The 19,971-nt window shown below is 36.4% G+C and overlaps 1 protein-coding gene and 1 long non-coding RNA gene across 5 annotated transcripts in view; one reads left to right on the forward strand and one right to left on the reverse strand.

The window, feature by feature from the left end:
* Positions 1-19,971, reverse strand: part of LOC132506521 (uncharacterized) — a 97,491-nt gene that overhangs the window by 21,120 nt on the left and 56,400 nt on the right. The window lies entirely within an intron of this gene.
* ATF7IP2 (activating transcription factor 7 interacting protein 2) overlaps positions 1-19,971 on the forward strand; it is an 87,499-nt gene that overhangs the window by 11,065 nt on the left and 56,463 nt on the right. For all 4 annotated transcript variants that reach the window (XM_060125248.1, XM_060125250.1, XM_060125249.1 and 1 more), the window contains exons 2-6: positions 1,508-2,364; positions 3,381-3,505; positions 7,309-7,443; positions 8,007-8,105; positions 18,171-18,331. In XM_060125248.1, coding sequence (XP_059981231.1) covers positions 1,518-2,364; positions 3,381-3,505; positions 7,309-7,443; positions 8,007-8,105; positions 18,171-18,331 — 1,367 coding nt within the window. In that variant the 5' untranslated portion in view covers positions 1,508-1,517. The remainder of the gene's footprint in view (positions 1-1,507; positions 2,365-3,380; positions 3,506-7,308; positions 7,444-8,006; positions 8,106-18,170; positions 18,332-19,971) is intronic.

Genomic DNA, 19,971 nt, shown 5'->3' on the forward strand with positions numbered 1-19,971 from the left:
GTTGACCCTTGGAATTATTCTCTTTTTTTAAAATTCTTTTATTTCTATAGCTCTTTTTTTTTTCAGACTTCATTTTTTTAGAGTAGTTTTAGACTCACAGCAAAATTAAGAAGAAGATACAGAGATTTCTCATATATCCCCTGACCCCCACATGCATAACCTCTCCCATTATGAATATCCCCCACCAGAGTGGTATATTTGTTATAATTGATCTTGATTCTGGTTAAATGGGTGTATTCAGTTTGTGAAAATTCTTTTAACTGAACACATGATATGTGCACTTTTCTGTAGGTACTTCAGTAAAATGTTTGGAAAAAAAAACCCAAAATAAAAAAATTAAAAATTGATCAACCTTGCTAGAGAAAAGATTTGGTTTGTCTTTGGGGAATATTACAAATATTGTATTCATGAAAAGGCTGTCAAATATGTAGTCATATAGAGAAAATAGAGTTCTATTTTGTATCAGGCCCTTAATGAAAATGTCCTGTTTTTCTGGATTTCCTGATTTTTATGTATACATAAAATAAATATTTATTTAGCCTTCAAGTCTAACAAATCCTGGAACTGTTCCTGGTCAAATGATATAGTGAATGAAAAAAATACAGTAAATGAAAACTTCGAGTAAGAAAACAGATAAGGATAAATCAAATTATTCAGGTAGCTTTGACTGGGTTATTTGCACCTTAAAATGTCTTAGATTCTGTCTTCGAGTTTAATAAGTGCTCTATAGTTTGTTAGGTAACTGGTCTATCATGTATTATATAATTTTTTTTTTTTTTGCTTGTATTATGCCTTTAAGTGCCTTGTAATTTGGCAGTTTTCCTTTCTTTTGAACCATTTACTTACCTATGGTTCAGATCAGGCTTGATGTGGGTACTGAGAAATAAATACTAAAATATTTTTCCCTTCTATGTAGTAGATTTTTCTTAAATTAACAGAAATAATTCAGAATTAAGGATGTATTGAAACCTAACTTGGCTTTCTTATTTGAACTAGCATCACGTTGTGTATTTTAGTGCTCATTTCATACTGATGATTGTTGACAATTACTCGTGCAGTACCATTAATTTGGAAATTTGAACATTAGGAAAGCTTTAAAAAGGTGCCACGGTATGTAGAAAATGGAACATTCCACACAAAACATTGTTTTTTGTTTTTATGAAGAAATGCAACTTAATCTTTAGATTATCTAAAGTATGGCCTACTTGGATTATTTAAATCAGAACTTAATGGTTATAGTAGTGAGGTGATATAACAAAAAGTGGCCAGATAAATTATCAGACTTAGTATCAAACAGAGGCTTACTGACAGTATAAATTTTGACTTTATATAGAGTTATAGAACAAAATTAAAATTAGCAATGACAGATGAAAATGGGTATATTTTTCAATAAAAATAATTATCTAAATCTGGAAAGATTAGTCTCGGCATTATTTTAATATTGTAAGTAAATGTTAACTTTTGTCTGCTAGAGATATTCATTTAAATATGGTATCTTAAATTCTAGGATATGAAAGATGGCAAGTCCAGATAGAAGTAAACGGAAGATTTTAAAAGCAAGAAAAACAATGCCTGCAAGTTGCCGGAAGCAAGCAGAGATCCTGAATAAGTCAAAGAATGTTGAAGCACTAAAAACAGCAGCAATTGGGAATAATGTGTCAAGTAGTAATCAGAATTCAAGTACTGATGTCATAAGTAGCAAATGTAGACATTCTGAAAATGATGCTTCCTCTTTGGACTCTATAAAAAATTCAGTATGTGCACCAAAAAGTAAAGTATTTTCTCAGAACTTAATAAAACCACTAGAAATTGTTGATTCGAAAACAAGATTAGAATACACTGAAGAACAAGTTGTGTACCCTTATGAAAAGCCAAGTAAAACAGTAGAATCTCCCAGGAAACTCTTCACACAAGACGCAAAAGATTCACAAAACACTTCTGAAAGCCATTTTGAATGTCAGGCAAGTGTAACACGATCCATTTTTGAACGTGAAGAGGATTGTAATCTGAAATCCATTTGCTGTCCATCCAGTGTATTGAGTGGTGTAGTTCAGATGTCAAAGTCTACAATAACCAATACCTTGGATGATAAGAGAACTGACAAGATAGTTTCCTATTTAGAAACAAACTCCAATTCTGAGTTTCGTGATAAAAGACAAAATAACACTTTAACTTTAAATTCAGATATCCCTTTTGTGCCTGTTGATAAAATACCTAACTTGGTAAATTCAGTCATTTCTAGTAACTGTGCTGCTGACATTTTGAAAAGTGAAGAATCCTGTAGAACCTGTCATTCCAGCATTTTAAGTTGTGAAAGTACAGATGCAAAGTGGCTGTCCTCATTTGACACTGATAGTAATAACAGTAAGTGCATACTTACGTTTCTCTTGGAGAAGTTAAAATAGTTACTTTGCTTTGGGCAGTTTCATAATCTCAGAAACAGTAGAGTACACATAAACAGGAAAACAGTAAATGATAATTATTTCAGAGTATCTTATTTCTGAACCATTCTTGGCGGGGAGGGGGAATGGTATCCTCTATATCCAAAGGGAAGTAAATTCTGGCAAAGAAGGAATCAATCACTTTCCTTTGAAAGTACAACAAAATCAAAAGGTGGTTTATAGAAATTGCTTGGTTTATTTCATTTACACCTTTTTCTTTTTTTTGAAGTTTTATTAAATTAATAAGGAGGCTAGTTGAAAGGCAGAGTGGGTTTTTTAAATAGTTGAACCCATTTCTTTCCGTAGAATTGGCCTGTATATCACATGCCAAGTGTAAGCGGATAGATAATAAGAATACATACAGGTTTGTGTGTAGAGTGAGAAACACATCAAATAATTAACCAATGAAGTTCTAGGGTTATAAAGTTATTAAAATAGCACAAGTAAATTTCATTAAAAGGGTGTTTTTGTAGGTTAATGAAATATAAGAAAAACTTGATTTACTAGGATAAATTGTATTTGTTTTCTTGTGTATGCTACAGAGTGATCATTTAACAAGGTGAATTTTAAATTGCTTAAAAATAATAGTAGGATCACCTATTAAAAATATGTAGGACTGCCTAAGTAACTCTAAAAATAATGTAAGACCACCAAGTAAATAACTGTAAACAGAAGATCAAATGCTGTAATTTATTGTTTTTGTTAGTATTAAGTGTATATTAAATACTCTGGAAGGAAAGTATATCTGAAACCAGGACTAAAATACTCTTTTTTTTTTTAAGGATTAGTTTGTCAGAATTTTTTATACATTTTCTAAAAAATGCTGCTGTGGTCACATTTTAGTTTTTTAATTTGCTTAGGGGTCCCTAAATTAGAGAATTCCCCTGTTTCCTTCGTTAGAAGGAGTATTTTTCTGTCTCATCTTTCCGTCTCCCCAAGGCCATAATCAAAAGAAGAGGACGTTTTCAGAACACAAAGAAAATGTTAAGCGTGTGAAAACTTCAGAGCAAGTTAATGAAAATATTTCTCTAGCTCTGGGAAAGCAAACAGCATTGCTGGAACAGGTAAAATATTGGGCTTAAATATTTGCTTCAGAAACTTTTACTTTTGATTAGTAAAAAATGGTAAAAGTTAATTGATCTAAACAATGAGTACAGATAACTTTCATGATGCAGGGCAGGTATATGAAAACTGAATTATTAGCAGGTGGAGATATTAGGGGAAAATAATTGTTTACATCACCAAAACATCTCTAGATCCTTCAAAATGATCCTATGCAGAGTAACCTACAGAATCACATGAAGGTAGAGTGCTGTGGTAGAAAGAGAATGGGCTTTTTAGTCAATATTATGCTCAAATCTCTTCAAGTCAGACACTACATGACCTTGAGCTTTGTGAACAATTCTGTCTCTTTTGTACTGGTCATGGCGTTCTTGATCTGCAGCTATAGCTGTTTATTATCACAATTGACCACTACTTCATAGACCCAGGCAACCCGGAAGTTCATTACAAAGTCCTGCTACATTCAGGTTTACTTGCCCTAATTTCCAAGAAATTAGGGAAAGGTTTACTTACCCTAATTTACACAGATATGTTGCATTATCTGACGTTTTGCTTTTATAGCATCATTAAGTGTACTTTTCCTTTTCTTTTTGCCCCATTTCATCTCATTGTACTACAGTTTCCATTAATGTCTGATCAACTCTGACTTTAAGTGTAATGAGCTTCAATTTTAGTAGGTCCTGTATCAGGACTTGTTTTGATGATCATGTTTTGCTATTTTATTACCACTGAAATGCCACAACTAAAAGTCATTATGTGATAGATTGTCATCAGCTATAGTGGACCAAAAAATGTCCCAATCCAAACTATCCTGCTGTTTCAGAAACAAAAACACTGTTTCTAAAACAGGCCATTACAATTACATAGTTACATGTTATATCAACATATATTCACATAATAAATGGAAACCATTGAAAGACTCATGCAGAATCAGCTAAAAAGGTGAGTCAATACTTCCCCTTTCTACTTCTTATTTTCTTCTGCAAGACCAAAGGAGACATTAATAAAAAATATGTAAATATTCTATTGTTTGCAGGGATGGGGTAGTGGAATTATGTTAAACATGGATCTAGCTTAAGAAGTTGGGCATTGCAGCTGTGTTACTCCCAGTGATTAGTAGCTGATTTCAGAAATAAGTTCTGATATGGACATACAAATACAAAATTTAATCTTTGAACATTTTAATTTCACTGGCACAGAAAAATCAGGGTTTTCATTCACTACTATTATCTACCTCACAAAATACTTGGTCCAAGTTAACACAGAATATGGTCCTTGCCAGTGAGGTTGAAGGAATGCAGTTTATTTGTTATCCTCCCCCACCACTACCACCAGAAGTTTCTTACATTGTCGGGTGACAGCGTGGGTTTTAGCTAATTCCTATCTTTTATCTATCTCTCAGTAACTAGCTCTCCCTCACTTGATATTTTAATTCCTGTCTGAACAGTTAACTCTCTAAACCACATTTGTTTGTTTTTCTTGTTTGAATCCCAGCAGAATAGGGCCTCCCATTCTGACATTGTTCTTCCCTACTGAGAGAGTCCCAGAGCAGTTAACTCTTATCTTTTGAGGTTTCAGAAGGATCTTGGCCTGGTTGATTCCAATTAAATTACTGAAGTAGAGGGGGTTTTCTTCCGAAGTCCAAGTTGTTAACGCTACCCACCATTGCAGAAAGTTGAGGCAGATAGGGGAGATATATATATATATATATATATATATATATATATATATATACACACACACACACACACACACACACACACACACACACACACGCACACACAATTTCCAGTTTTTCTCCAATCTTTAGGCCACTTTGCCTACCATCTGCAAATTGTAGCTAGGACTTCATCTGATTCCATAATTTTTGACACATTACCATCTGCAGAAGATATTTATGAGGTATTTGGTGGAGGTTATTATGTCTTCCTTCTGTATGAAGACCATAACCACTAAATGAGAACAAGTGTGTACTCTACACTAGAGGACGCATGCCTTGGAGGGCAGTTAATCCAAAGTAACCAAGTTTTAAGAGTCTGCCTCCATCTGAATCACCAGGAGTACTTGTTTAAATTGTGGTGTCTTCAGCTCACTACTAATTGTTTTAAGCTTCTCTTTTCTCAGACTTACCCGATAAGAATCATTAGTGGTGCCAGGCCTCTTTTCAGGAAATTGGTGAATCAGGGTAGGTCCTAGGAATTTGTGAATTTAACAAGTATTCCATATGATTCTTCCTTACCAGGGAAGTTTGACGAACACTGTATGGCTTTTGCTTCTTAGCAAAACAGTATTTCCGTATTCAAAACAGTTAAATTTGTATTCCAAGATTCATCAGGGTATGAACTTCACGTATTGACCTCAGCCAGTGAACTGGCAAGCATGCAATAATCCATAAAAACCACACATGGGGACAGGTAATGGCTGTCAGTAAAAATAGTATGATTTTCTGAGCACTTATTTACATAATACATATGTTTTGAGCTGTTATTAATCAGATATTTAAAAGTTGTGAGAGTACAAATGACAATCATGTCTAATAATGTTGAGAAACCACTGTAGAAATGTTAATGAAGCATTACAGAAGAAATCGAGTAGATGATAATGTTGAAGATCAAGAACAATAGGGAATGAAAAGGAAAAACCTTGGGAATAATCAAATAAAATTACTGAATATGACTAATCATCTAGGTGACGTCAGTATAAAGGAGTTTAACATAGAAACTATGTGCTACAGTTTTGAGCACCAAGAAACAAGATATTATGGGAAGATATAAATATTACTAATAAATACCTTAAATATATCATGACAGAATTTGTTATTAAGAGAGACTACCTACTCTGTTGTGAAAGTTGCTAAAAGGGGCATATACATTGAGCAAACACCTGCAGTGGATATTTCTGAATGTATGGCTCAGCAAAGCCATTAATATCAGTAGGCACTGAGATTAATTATGCTACCTGAAAATAGGCCAACCTATTTTCTGAAAACTAGCCAGATAATGAAATTCATTAATGTTTCATGTGCTAACTACTATAGTCTGATAGAATAGCATGCATTATGCCAGATAGCATTAGTCACATAATTGCTTTTTTCACTTTAACAATAAGTCATCCCCTCCCCCTGCAAAAAAAAACTAAAGGAGATTATCTTGTATATTTATTTCTTTCATTTCAATTCAGTGTTTTCCATTTTATGGAGCTCTTATGCATATTATCTTTTTGTTCTTATGAAAATCTTATGAGCATCACTTGTTCAACATTGTATGACATCTACCCATTTGTGGACCAGGCAAATGAAGCTCAGAGAGTTGTGACTTCCCGAAGGTCATATAGCTTGTTAATGGTGGGGTCAAGGCTCAAATTTTCATAATTTCCTTTCTGTCTACTACAGATCAACCAGCCATTTTCACTGGGCTCTGGTTTTCAGATAAGGGGAGTCCCTTTTCATAGAATACCAGGTTTCAGCTATGGTCATTAAAAAGTATAAATGGGATATATATAGACTTTTACTATTCCTTTAATTTGTATTATGGAATTCAACCAAAACTGTAGGAAACTAAAATTAGCACTAGGAGAATAAATTTAATTTCTAACTTACCCATATATTTAAATATTAGATGTGTTCTGCTGAATTTGCTATTTTTTATAAACCATATTGACATAGTAATATAAATACATAAATAAAGTACCTTTTATTAGTTACAGTAAATCCAGAAAAGAGCAAAGCTGTTTTTAAGAAGTAGAAAATAAAATTGCTTTTAAATTTGAAACGTGGAGTGTTTTGGTTTTTATTTTAACATTCTAGGTCGGACATTTGATTCGACAGGAGATCTGTAGTATAAATTACAAACTATTTGATAACAAACTGAAAGAATTGACTGAACGCATTGGGAAGACACAGTGCAGGAGTAAACATGAAGCAATAGCTGATGAACTCTTTGTAAGTTTCTAATTTCATTTTATTTCATTTGAGTCCTTTTAAAAAGTAGAATTTAATGATATTTTACATATTAGGAAAGGAAAACAGTAAAGGTGGACCCAAATCTGATCCCTGGCCACAACCCTGATGTGCTATACCATTGGTAATATAAGTTATTATATCTCAGCTGTATTGGCCCTTGAGAAATACTTGTAGAACCATCAGCCATTCTGTGTCAGTTCAAAATATATTCTATATTAGAGCTTGTATAACCTGTTTCAAACTTTCTTTAGGTTTTTTGTTTTGTTTTACTCTTCTAGGGTTACTTGCTAATTGGTGTTTCTACCAACATTAATTTTATTGTGGACCAATTAAAAGTCTGATTTTTTTAATCTTCTATTCTTGAACATCTTATAGTAGTAGATCAAACCTGATTTAAATGTTTGGCTTACATAAGAATTTCTCATTTATTTGGTGGATGCCTAAGTCTCACAAAATTACATTGGCAAATATTTTTCTCTCCACCTCTATATGATATATTATTTGGTACTCTGGTTTTGTATTTATTTGTTTTTATCTTCTAGACAAAAATAAAAAAACTTCAAAGACGTATTAGAACAGTAATATTATCTCGAAGGAATTGTGTGGAACCAAACGTGGTATCCAGCAATACAGCCTGTAAGGTTGGTATAAACGTATAGGAGTTTTAATAACTTACTTGCCTCACATTATAAGTAGTTGGATTGTAAGAGCAGAATATACTTCCAACGAAGACATAGGTTTAAAAGACAATAAATTTATACTTAGAATGTTCCTCTGACTCTATCTCTGGAGAAGATACCCTCAGATAGCCAAAAGTAAATGCCACCTGTATTTATTTCATAAAGTGAGTAGAGAGGTGATTTGTGATTGCCTGTACTGCCTCCCTCCCCGCCGTTTTATCATGATGAAAAATTTCAAACATAGAAAAGCTGAGAGAATTTTACAGTGAACGCTTGTATAATCAACGTCTAACTTCTACCTTTACTCTTTTAATAAATTTATTTTTGTTATGTATCTGCCAGCCTACCCATCCCCTAAGCCATGTTCATATTTGGTACATTCATAAGTACTAACGTATTTTGTATCAAAATACATTTTGCAGTGTACACTTCCAAAATATTTCAGCATGGGTATCATTAAGTAGAGTTTAGTATCTGTTTATATTTTTTATATAAAATTTAAAATAGGGCTTCCCTGGTGGCGTGGTGGTTGAGAGTCCGCCTGCCGATGCAGGGGATGCGGGTTCGTGCTCCGGTCCGGGAGGATCCCACATGCCGTGGAGCGGCTGGGCCCGTGGGCCATGGCCGCTGGGCCTGCGCGTCCGGAGCCTGTGCTCTGCGGGAGAGGCCACAACAGTGAGAGGCCCGCGTACCGCAAAAAAAAAAAAAAAAAAAAATTTAAAATAATCATAAGTATACATTCACTGAATTTTTTCTTATGTCTTTATTCCCTGTAGTATCATATTTGCGCTAGCCTCAATAAATCAATTGGGAAGCATTTCCTTCCCTGTTTTCTGAAAGTTTGTGCAAGATTTTTATTACTTCCTTAAATGTTTGATAGAATCCACCTCTGAAATCTGGGCAAGGACCTTTCTTTGTAGGAAGACTTTTTCCTGAAAATGTAATTCTTTCATAGGTATAAAGTAATTCAGATTTTCCTATTTCATTTTGTGTATTAGTTTTGTAAGTTATCTTAGCAAGGAATTTGTCCATTTCATCTAAGTTGATGATTTTGTTGGCATAAAGTTATTGATAAAATTCCCTTGTCCTTTTAACCTTTGTAGATCTGTAGTGATATACTCTATTTCATTTCTGATACTAGTATAATCTGTATTTCCTTTTTTTCTTTCTTTCTTTCTTTTTTACATCTTTATTGGAGTATAATTGCTTTACAATGGTGTGTTAGTTTCTGCTTTATAACAAAGTGAATCAGTTATACATATACATATATCCCCATATCTCCTCCCTCTTGCGTCTCCCTCCCTCCCACCCTCCCTATCCCACCCCACCAGTCGGTCACAAAGCACCAAGCTGATCTCCCTGTGCTATGTGGCTGCTTCCCACTAGCTATCTAACTTACGTTTGATAGTGTATATATGTCCATGCCTCTCTCATGCTTTGTCACAGCTTACCCTTCCCCCTCCCCATATCCTCAAGTTCATTCTCTAGTAGGTCTGTGTCTTTATTCCTGTTTTACCCCTAGGTTCTTCATGACATTTTTTTTTTCGTAAATTCCATATATATGTTAGCATACGGTATTTGTCTTTCTCTTTCTGACTTACTTCACTCTGTATGACAGACTCTAGGTCTACCCACCTCATTACAAATAGCTCAATTTCGTTTCTTTTTATGGCTGAGTAATATTCCATTGTATATATGTGCCACATCTTCTTTATCCATTCATCCGATGATGGACACTTAGGTTATTTCCATCTCCGGGCTATTGTAAATAGAGCTGCAATGAACATTTTGGTACATGACTCTTTTTGAATTATGGTTTTCTCAGGGTATATGCCCAGTAGTGGGATTGCTGGGTCATATGGTAGTTCTATTTGTAGTTTTTTAAGGAACCTCCATACTGTTCTCCACAGTGGCTGTATCAATTTACATTCCCACCAACAGTGTAAGAGGGTTCCCTTTTCTCCACACCCTCTCCAGCATTTATTGTTTCTAGATTTTTTGATGATGGCCATTCTGACTGGTGTGAGATGATATCTCATTGTAGTTTTGATTTACATTTCTCTAATGATTAATGAAGTTGAGCATGCTTTCATCTGTTTGTTGGCAGTCTGTATATCTTCTTTGGAGAAATGTCTATTCAGGTCTTCTACCCATTTTTGGATTGGGTTGTTTGTTTTTTTGTTATTGAGCTGCATGAGCTGCTTATAAATTTTGGAGATTAATCCTTTGTCAATTGCTTCATTTGCAAATATTTTCTCCCATTCTGAGGGTTGTCTTTTGGTCTTGTTTATGGTTTCCTTTGCTGTGCAAAAGCTTTGAAGTTTCATTAGGTCCCATTTGTTTATTTTTGTTTTTATTTCCATTTCTCTGGGAGGTGGGTCAGAAAGGATCTTGCTGTGATTTATGTCATAGAGTGTTCTGCCTATGCTTTCCTCTAAGAGTTTGATACTTTCTGGCCTTACATTTAGGTCTTTAATCCATTTTGAGCTTATTTTTGTGTATGGTGTTAGGGAGTGATCTAATCTCATACTTTTACATGTACCTGTCCAGTTTTCCCAGCACCACTTATTGAAGAGGCTGTCCTTTCTCCGCTGTACATTCCTGCCTCCTTTATCAAAGATAAGGTGACCATATGTGCGTGAGTTTATCTCTGGGCTTTCTATCCTGTTCCATTGATCTATCTTTCTGTTTTTGTGCCAGTACCATACTGTCTTGATAACTGTAGCTTTGTAGTATAGTCTGAAGTCAGGGAGCCTGATTCCTCCAGCTCCGTTTTTCGTTCTCAAGATTGCTTTGGCTATTCGGGGTCTTTTGTGTTTCCATACAAATTGCGAAATTTTTTGTTCTAGTTCTGTGAAAAATGCCAGTGATAGTTTGATAGGGATTACATTGAATCTGTAGATTGCTTTGGTAGTAGAGTCATTTTCACAATGTTGATTCTTCTAATCCAAGAACATGGTATATCTCTCCATCTATTTGTATCATCCTTAATTTCTTTCATCAGTGTCTTATAATTTTCTGCATACAGGTCTTTTGTCTCCTTAGGTAGCTTTATTCCTAGATATTTTATTCTTTTTGTTGCAGTGGTAAATGGGAGTGTTTTATTGATTTCACTTTCAGATTTTTCATCATTAGTGTATAGGAATGCCAGAGATTTCTGTGTATTAATTTTGTATCCTGCTACTTTACCAGATTCATTGATTAGCTCTAGTAGTTTTCTGGTAGCATCTTTAGGATTTTCTATGAGTATCATTCATCTGCAAACAGTTACAGCTTCACTTCTTGTTTTCCGATTTGGATTCCTTTTATTTCCTTTTCTTCTCTGATTGCTGTGGCTAAAACTTCCAAAACTATGTTGAATAAGATTGGTGAGAGTGGGCAACCTTGTCTTGTTCCTGATCTTAGTGGAAATGCTTTCAGTTTTTCACCATTGAGGACGATGTTGGCTGTGGGTTTGTCATATATGGCCTTTATTAAGTTGAGGAAAGTTCCCTCTATGCCTACTTGCTGCAGGGTTTTTATCATAAATCAGTGTTGAATTTTGTTGAACGCTTTCTCTGCATCTATTGAGATGATCATATAGTTTTTCTCCTTCAATTTGTTAATATGGTTTATCACATTGATTGTTTTGCGTATATTGAAGAATTCTTGCATTCCTGGAGTAAACCCCACTTGATCATGGTGTATTATCCTTTTAATGTGCTGTTGGGTTCTGTTTGTTAGTATTTTGTTGAGGATTTTTGCATCTATGTTCATCAGTGATATTGGCCTGTAGTTTTCTTTCTTTGTGACATCCTTGTCTGGTTTTGGTATCAAGGTGATGGTGGCCTCGTAGAAGGAGTTTGGGAGTGTTCCTCCCTCTGCTAAATTTTGGAAGAGTTTGAGAAGGATAGGTGTTAGCTCTTCTCTAAATGTTTGATAGAATTCGCCTGTGAAGCCATCTGGTCCTGGGCTTTGTTTGTTGGAAGATTTTTAATCACAGTTTCAATTTCAGTGCTTGTGATTGGTCTGTTCATATTTTCTATTTCTTCCTGATTCAGTCTTGGCAGGTTGTGCATTACTAGGTATTTGTCCATTTCTTCCAGGTTGTCCCTTTTATTGGCATAAAGTTGCTTGTAGTAATCTTTCATGGTCTTTTTTATTTCTGCAGTGTCAGTTGTTACTTCTCCTTTTTCATTTCTAATTCTATTGATTTGAGTCTTCTCCATCTTTTTCTTGATGAGTCTGGCTAATGGTTTATCAATTTTGTTTATCTTCTCAGAGAACCAGCTTTTAGTTTTATTGATCTTTGCTATCATTTCCTTCATTTCTTTTTCATTTATTTCTGATCTGATTTTTATGATTTCTTTCCTTCTACTAACTTTGGGGTTTTTTTGTTCTTCTTTCTCTAATTGCTTTAGGTGCAAGGTTAGGTTGTTTATTCGAGATGTTTCCTGTTTCTTGAGGTAGGATTGTATTGCTATAATCTTCCCTCTTAGAACTGCTCTTGCTGCATCCCATAGATTTTGGGTCGTCGTGTCTCCATTGTCATTTGTTTCTAGGTAATTTTTTATTTCCTCTTTGATTTCTTCAGTGATCACTTCGTTATTAAGTAGTGTATTGTTTAGCCTCCATGTGTTTGTATTTTTTACAGATCTTTTCCTGTAATTGATATCTAGTGTCATAGCATTGTGGTGGGAAAAGATACTTGAAACACTTTCAATTTTCTTAAATTTACCAAGACTTGTCTTGTGACCCAAGATATGATCTATCCTGGAGATTGTTCCATGAGCACTTGAGAAAAATGTGTATTCTATTGTTTTTGGATGGAATGTCCTATAAATATTAATTAAGTCCATCTTGTTTAATGTATCATTTAAAGCTTGTGTTTCCTTATTTATTTTCATTTTGCATGATCTGTCCATTGGTGAAAGTGGGGTGTTAAAATCCCCTACTATGAAAGTGTTACTGTCGATTTCCCCTTTTATGGCTGTTAGTATTTGCCTTATGTATTGAGGTGCTCCTATGTTGGGTGCATAAATATTTACAATTGTTATATCTTGTTCTTGGATCGATCCCTTGATCATTATGTAGTGTCCTTCTTTGTCTCTTCTAATAGTCTTTATTTTAAGGTCTATTTTGTGTGATATGAGAATTGCTACTTCAGCTTTCTTTTCGTTTCTATTTGCATGAAATATCTTCTTCCATCCCCTTACTTTCAGTCTGTATGTGTCTCTAGGTCTGAAGTGGGTCTCTTGTAGACAGCAAATATATGGGTCTTGTTTTTGTATCCATTCAGCCAATCTGTGTCTTTTGGTGGGAGCATTTAGTCCATTTACATTTAAGGTAATTATCAATATGTATGTTCCTATTCCCATTTTCTTAATTGTTTTGCGTTCGTTATTGTAGGTCTTTTCCTTCTCTCATGTTTCCTGCCCAGAGAAGTTCCTTTAGAAGTTGTTGTAAAGCTGGTTTGGTGGTGCTGAACTCTCTCAGCTTTTCCTTGTCTGTAAAGGTTTTAATTTCTCCATCAAATCTGAATGAGATCCTTGCTGGGTAGAGTAATCTTGGCTGCAGGTTTTACTCCTTCATCACTTTAAATATGTCCTGCCAGTCCCTTCTGGCTTGCAGAGTTTCTGCTGAAAGATCAGCTGTTAACCTTATGGGGATTCCCTTGTGTGTTATTTGTTATTTTTCCCTGGCTGCTTTTAATATGTTTTCTTTGTATTTAATTTTTGACAGTTTGATAAATATGTGTCTTGGCATATTTCTCTTTGGATTTATCCTGTATGGGACTCTCTGTGCTTCCTGGATTTGATTAACTCTTTCCTTTCCCATATTAGGGAAGTTTTCAACTATAATCTCTTCAAATATTTTCTCAGTCCCTTTCTTTTTCTCTTCTTCTGGAACCCCTATAATTCGAATGTTGGTGTGTTTAATGTTGTCCCAGAGGTCTCTGAGACTGTCCTCAGTTCTTTTCATTCTTTTTTCTTTATTCTGCTCTGCAGTAGTTATTTCCACTATTTTATCTTCCAGGTCACTTATCCATTCTTCTGCCTCAGTTATTCTGCTATTGATCCCATCTAGAGTATTTTTCATTTCATTTAATGTGTTGTTCATTGTTGTTTGTTTCATCTTTAGTTCTTCTAGGTCCCTGTTAAATGTTTCTTGCATTTTGTCCATCTATTTCCAAGATTGGGGATCATCTTTACTATCATTATTCTGAATTCTTTTTCTGGTAGACTGCCTATTTCCTCTTCATTTGTTAGGTCTGGTGGGTTTTTATCTTGCTCCTTCATCTTCTGTGTGTTTTTCTGTCTTCTCATTTTGCTTATCTTACTGTGTTTGGGGTCTCCGTTTTGCAGGCTGCAGGTTCGTAGTTCCCGTTGTTTTTGGTGTCTGTCCCCAGTGGCTAAGGTTGTTTCAGTGGGTTATGTCAGCTTCCTGGTGGAGGGGACTAGTGCCTGTGTTCTGGTGGATGAGGCTGGATCTTGTCTTTCTGTTGGGCAGGTCCATGTGGTGGTGTGTTTTGGGGTGTCTGTGGACTTATGATTTTAGGCAGCCTCTCTGCTAATGGGTGGGGTTGTGTTCCTGTCTTGCTAGTTGTTTGGCATAGGATGTACAGCACTGTAGCTTGCTGGTCGTTGAGTGAAGCTGGGTGCTGGTGTTGAGATGGAGATCTCTGGGAGATTTTTGCCGTTTGATAGTATGTGTAGCTGGGAGGTCTCTTGTGGACCAGTGTCCTGAAGTTGGCTCTCCCACCTCAGAGGCACAGCACTGACTCCTGGCTGCAGCACCAAGAACCTTTCATCCACATGGCTCCTTAATTTGGGATGATTGGTTGTCTATTCATGTATTCCACAGATGCAGGGTACATCACGTTGATTGTGGAGCTTTAATCCGCTGCTTCTGAGGCTTCTGGGAGAGATTTCCCTTTCTCTTCTTTGTTTGCACATTTCCCGGGGCTCAGCTTTGGATTTGACTCCGCCTCTGCGTGTAGGTTGCTGGAGGGCGTCTGTTCTTCGCTCAGGCAGGACGGGGTTAAAGGAGCAGCTGATTCGGGGGCTCTGGCTCACTCAGGCTGTGGGGAGGGAGGGGTGTGGATGTGGGGTGGGCCTGTGGCGGCAGAGGCCGCCGTGACGTTGCACCAACCTGGGGTGTGCCGTGCGTTCTCCCGGGGAAGTTGTCCCTGGATCACGGGACCCTGGCAGTGGCGGGCTGCACAGGCTCCCCGGAAGGGGGGTGTGGATAGTAACCTGTGCTTGCACACAGGCTTCTTGGTGGCGGTAGCAGCGGCCTTAGCGTCTCATGCCCGTCTCTGGGGTCCGCGCTTTTAGCCGCTGTTCGTGCCAGTCTCTGGAGCTCCTTTAAACAGTGCTCTTGATCCCCTCTCCTCGTGTACCAGGAAACAAAGAGGGAAGAAAAAGTCTCTTGCCTCTTCGGCAGGTCCAGACTTTTCCCCGGACTCCCTCCCGGCTAGCCGTGGTGCACTAACCTCCTGCAGGCTGTGTTGATGCTGCCAACCCCAGCCCTCTCCCGGCGCTCCAACCAAATCCTGAGCCTCAACTCCCAGCCCCGCCCGCCCCGGCAGGTGAGCAGACAAGCCTCTCGGGCTGGTGAGTGCTGGTCGGCCCCGATCCTCTGTGTGGGAATCTCTCCGCTTTGCCCCCCGCACCCCTGTTGCTGTGCTCTCCTCCGCGGCTCCGAAGCTTTCCCCCTGCACCACCCGTAGTCTCCGCCCGCGAAGGGGCTTCCTAGTGTGTGGATACCTTTCCTCCTTCACAGCTCCCTCCCACTGGTGCAGGTCCAGTCCCTATCCTTTTTTCTCTGTTTATTCTTTTTTCTTTTGCCTTACCCAGGTACTTGGGGGGGGGGGTTTCTTGCCTTTTGGGAGGTCTGAGGTCTGCCAGTGTTCAGTAGTTGTTCTGTAGGAGTTGTTCCACGTGTAGATGTATTTCTGGTGTATCTGGCTTCTGAATAACTAGGCTTTAAAATGCTTAGGATCTGGACTCAACCTCAGCCAGTTTCTGATTAAAACTGAAGTGGCTCCTTTTTTTCTTGATCAGTCTTACTTTGGATATAATTTGTTCTTCTTTTTCCAGCTTCTTAAGAGACAAAGAGCATTAATTTTTAACCTTTTCTACTAGAAAACATTTAAAGCTATAAATTTTCTTCTAAACACTGCTCTTTCTAAGCACCTTCTAAGCATCTTCTTAATGCTTATATTATGTACTTTTCAGTGTAGAGAGTATAATATAATCTGTATTATATTGTATTTTTGTTTTCCATCAGTTGAAAATAATTTCCAGTTTCCCTTATGGTATTGTTCTTTGACCCATGGGTTATTTAGAAGGATATGTTTAATTTCCACACATTTCTAGGTATCTTATTTTTATAGATATCTAATTTCATTTTGGTCAGAGAACATACTGTGTAAAATTGCAACATTGAGAGTTACTGACACTTATTTTATAGCCCAAGATATGCTTTCCCTTGTTGAATGTTTCATGTATACTTGAAAAGAATATTCGGTATAATATTCTATAAATGTCACTTCTGTGCTAATTGTGTCAAAATGGTTGATAGTGGTGAATCATGGCCCTTAAAAGATGTCCACGACCTAATCCCTGGAACCTGTGAGTATGTTACTTAATGTGCTAAAAGAAGCTTATAGATGGGAAGATTATCCTGGTGGGCTCAATAAAATCACAAGGGTCCTTATAAAAAGGAGTCAAGAAGGTTAAAGACAAGATGGAAATGGGACAATGAAAGCAGAGGCTGGATGATTGCACTGAAGATGGAGGCAAGGGGTACAAGCCAAGGAATGCTGGCAGCTTCTAGAAGCTGGAAAAAAGGAAACAGATTTTTCCCCTGAAGCCTCCAGAAGGGATGCAGCCAGCTAACAACTTGATCTTAATGAAACTGATTTCAAACTTCTGGCCTTCAGAAGTGTGACGGAATAAATTTCTGTTGTTTTAAACCACCCAGTTTGTGGTAATTTGTTATCGCAGCCTCGGAAAACTAATATAGAATGTGGTACCAGGAAGTATGGCATGCTGTTGTAACCGATACCTAAAAATGTGGAAGTGGATTTGGAATGGTAGAGGCTGGAAAAATATTAAGGCGCATGATTTTTCAAAAGCCTGGATTGCCTTGAACAGACTCTTAGTATTATAGAAATATAGATGATAAAGTCTGCAAGTGAGGGCTCAGGAGGAAATGAGGAACATTGTAGAGAAACCCTGTATAGTCTAAGAGAATACCTAAATCTTCATAAACTGTTGGCAGAAATACGGATATTTAAAAGCACTGTTGGTGAGGACTCAAAAGAGGAACATGTTATTGGAAATTGGGGAGGGGATGGGGTTCTTGTTACATAGTGGCAGGAAGCTTAGCTGAAATGTTACCTACAGTGATATGGAAAGCAGAATTTGTAAATGATAAACTTGCGTGTTTATTAGGCTGATGAGATTTTGGAGCAAAATGTTGGAAGGTTTGGCTTGGTTTCTGGCTTCTTACAGTAAAATGTGAGAGAGAAGAGATAAATTGAAGGAGAAACTTTAGCAAAAAGGAACCAGGATTTGACTGGGGAAGTTCTTAGCCTATCCAAAACTCATCAACTAGAAGAGCAACTTGGAAAATTGATGTATTTCTGGTCTTCACTCTTATTAGAAGTATAACAAAAGTAAAAGTTTCCTTGTTGAAGTCTAATGTTTATTCCTAAAGTTTAGTATAATAGGAATAAAATGTTGTCTAAGTACTTAGGTATTTGTTTCTCCTTCTTTCCGTTCAAGCTAGGAAGTTGATTTGTGCTGTCATTATTTTTATTTCTTTTGAAGTATTTTTTAAAATTCATTTTGGCAGAGTAACTGCAATCATGGTCATCAGCCATTGATATACATATAATTTAATATATGTTTTACTGTGTGTATGCAAGAATATTTTGAGAACACTTTCCAAGTGGAATTTTAACCTATCATCAATTTTGTTGGAAGAGCACAATTGGTAACCCTCCCCTCAACTGCTTTTTCCTCACCCAACTAACAGGTTGCAAATTCAGAGACTATGAATTTGGATAAGAATCCAGAGTCAGTTAATAGTCCACAGGAAAGAAAAACTTCTGTGAACTCTGAACCTTCTAACCCTTCAGAAAAAGCAAGTGAAAAGATTAATTTGTCACGGGAACATAATGAGGCTGTTTCTGAAAGGTAGGCATTTCTATAAAAATGCATAAACTTATCTAAATATGTTTGTAAACACATATACTCAAGCATAAAATACCTTAAAGCTTCATATTTATATGAATGCTATTTTTGTCCATTATGAAGAAATTGGTTCTCAAAAGCTTTTATTGTTGTTTTAACCGTACTAAATAAACTTTTGAATTGGTTAGGTGAGCAGGTTTTTCATTGTGATGCTTTCCATCTTTGGTATGGCAACTGGAGTGATCAACTGGATCACTCCAGTAGTTTCCACTTCTACACATGTAAGAATCAAGGCCCTATGAAACAGTGGTTTTAAAGAATTACACAGAGGAGTAAGACTAGGAGAAAAGTGTCTAAAATTAGTTCCCTGAATGTGGAAAGTAGTATCATGATACCTTCAAACTATAGTGAATAGGTTAACTTATTTGTCTGATTGATCACAAAGCAGTTGAGACACCTAATCTCCAATCTAGTCTAATAGAAGATTTGGGGCTGATAGGGAAGAAATAGTTTAGTTTAACAAAGACCCTTGATTGGTGATCCTGGCCTGGATTGATGTTCAAGGATAGGGGGATGGGGACATTTTAATGAATTCTCTTGACTGGTGATTCTCAACAGTTTTGGAGCTTTATAATATTATTTATTCTTAACATTTCACTCCCTAAAATGTCCTATGGTTTTGCTTTTATATGTTAAGTTATATGTCAGCTTTTAAAAAGAGGAAAATTTATAACTAAAAATAAGTGAATTAAATGATGGCCATTGTTTGGAGAACACCACTCTTTCCCCCAAATAACTATGCATACTCAAGGATGCTATAAAATGAAAGAGAAGCATTACAGATCGACACCATTTACAGGAGATTCTTGGTATTTGGGAATTCACATGCAGTTCTGGCTCTTCAGAAGAAACCCTAATATTCCATGATATTGAGGCCTGCATTTTAGTTTTGAGCCAGGAAGCTGCTGTGAAGAAGGCACTTATTTAGTTGACAAAGGAAAGAGTCACATTTCAGTGAGTGTTTGTTGTTACCACTTACTTGATGCCTGTGCTGAAACTCATAAAGGGACAAAAAAGAAAAATGCTGTTGATGGAAGTGAAAGCGCCGTTAAAGTAACATTTTATAGACTGATATGTTAACTTTATCAGTGGCTTATACCCATGATATGAACAATTCACCTCATGCTCTATAATGAAGGAAGAATGTGCAATTTATGAAACTGTTTCAGCCCATGGTGAGTGTGAGAATAGGTGTAACAATTGTGTAACTTGACCCTGATGGGTAGGTTCAGTGGTGAATTTTATAAAACATTTAAGAAAGAAACAATACCATTTTTAAACAAACTATCCCAAAGAATAAAAAAAGAGGGAATATTTTTCATTTTATGAGACTAGATGCTAAAATTTGGTATAACTCTGATACTTTGATAATAAAATCAATTTAAAAATTTTACAGAAATGGAAAATTACAGTTTACTTTTACCCACAAAATAGATGCAGATATCCTAAGCAGAAACTAGTAAACCAAATTCAACAGTCTATAAAAGTTGAGTTTGTTCCAGGAATGCTGCAACATTGGTTTAACAATAGCAAGTCAACTTACATAATGTGCCAGGAGAAGAGTCATCATCAGCTCAAAATAG

The sequence above is a fragment of the Lagenorhynchus albirostris genome, chromosome 15, assembly GCF_949774975.1.
Source record: "Lagenorhynchus albirostris chromosome 15, mLagAlb1.1, whole genome shotgun sequence".
In the NCBI taxonomy this organism is placed as follows: Eukaryota; Metazoa; Chordata; class Mammalia; order Artiodactyla; family Delphinidae; genus Lagenorhynchus; species Lagenorhynchus albirostris.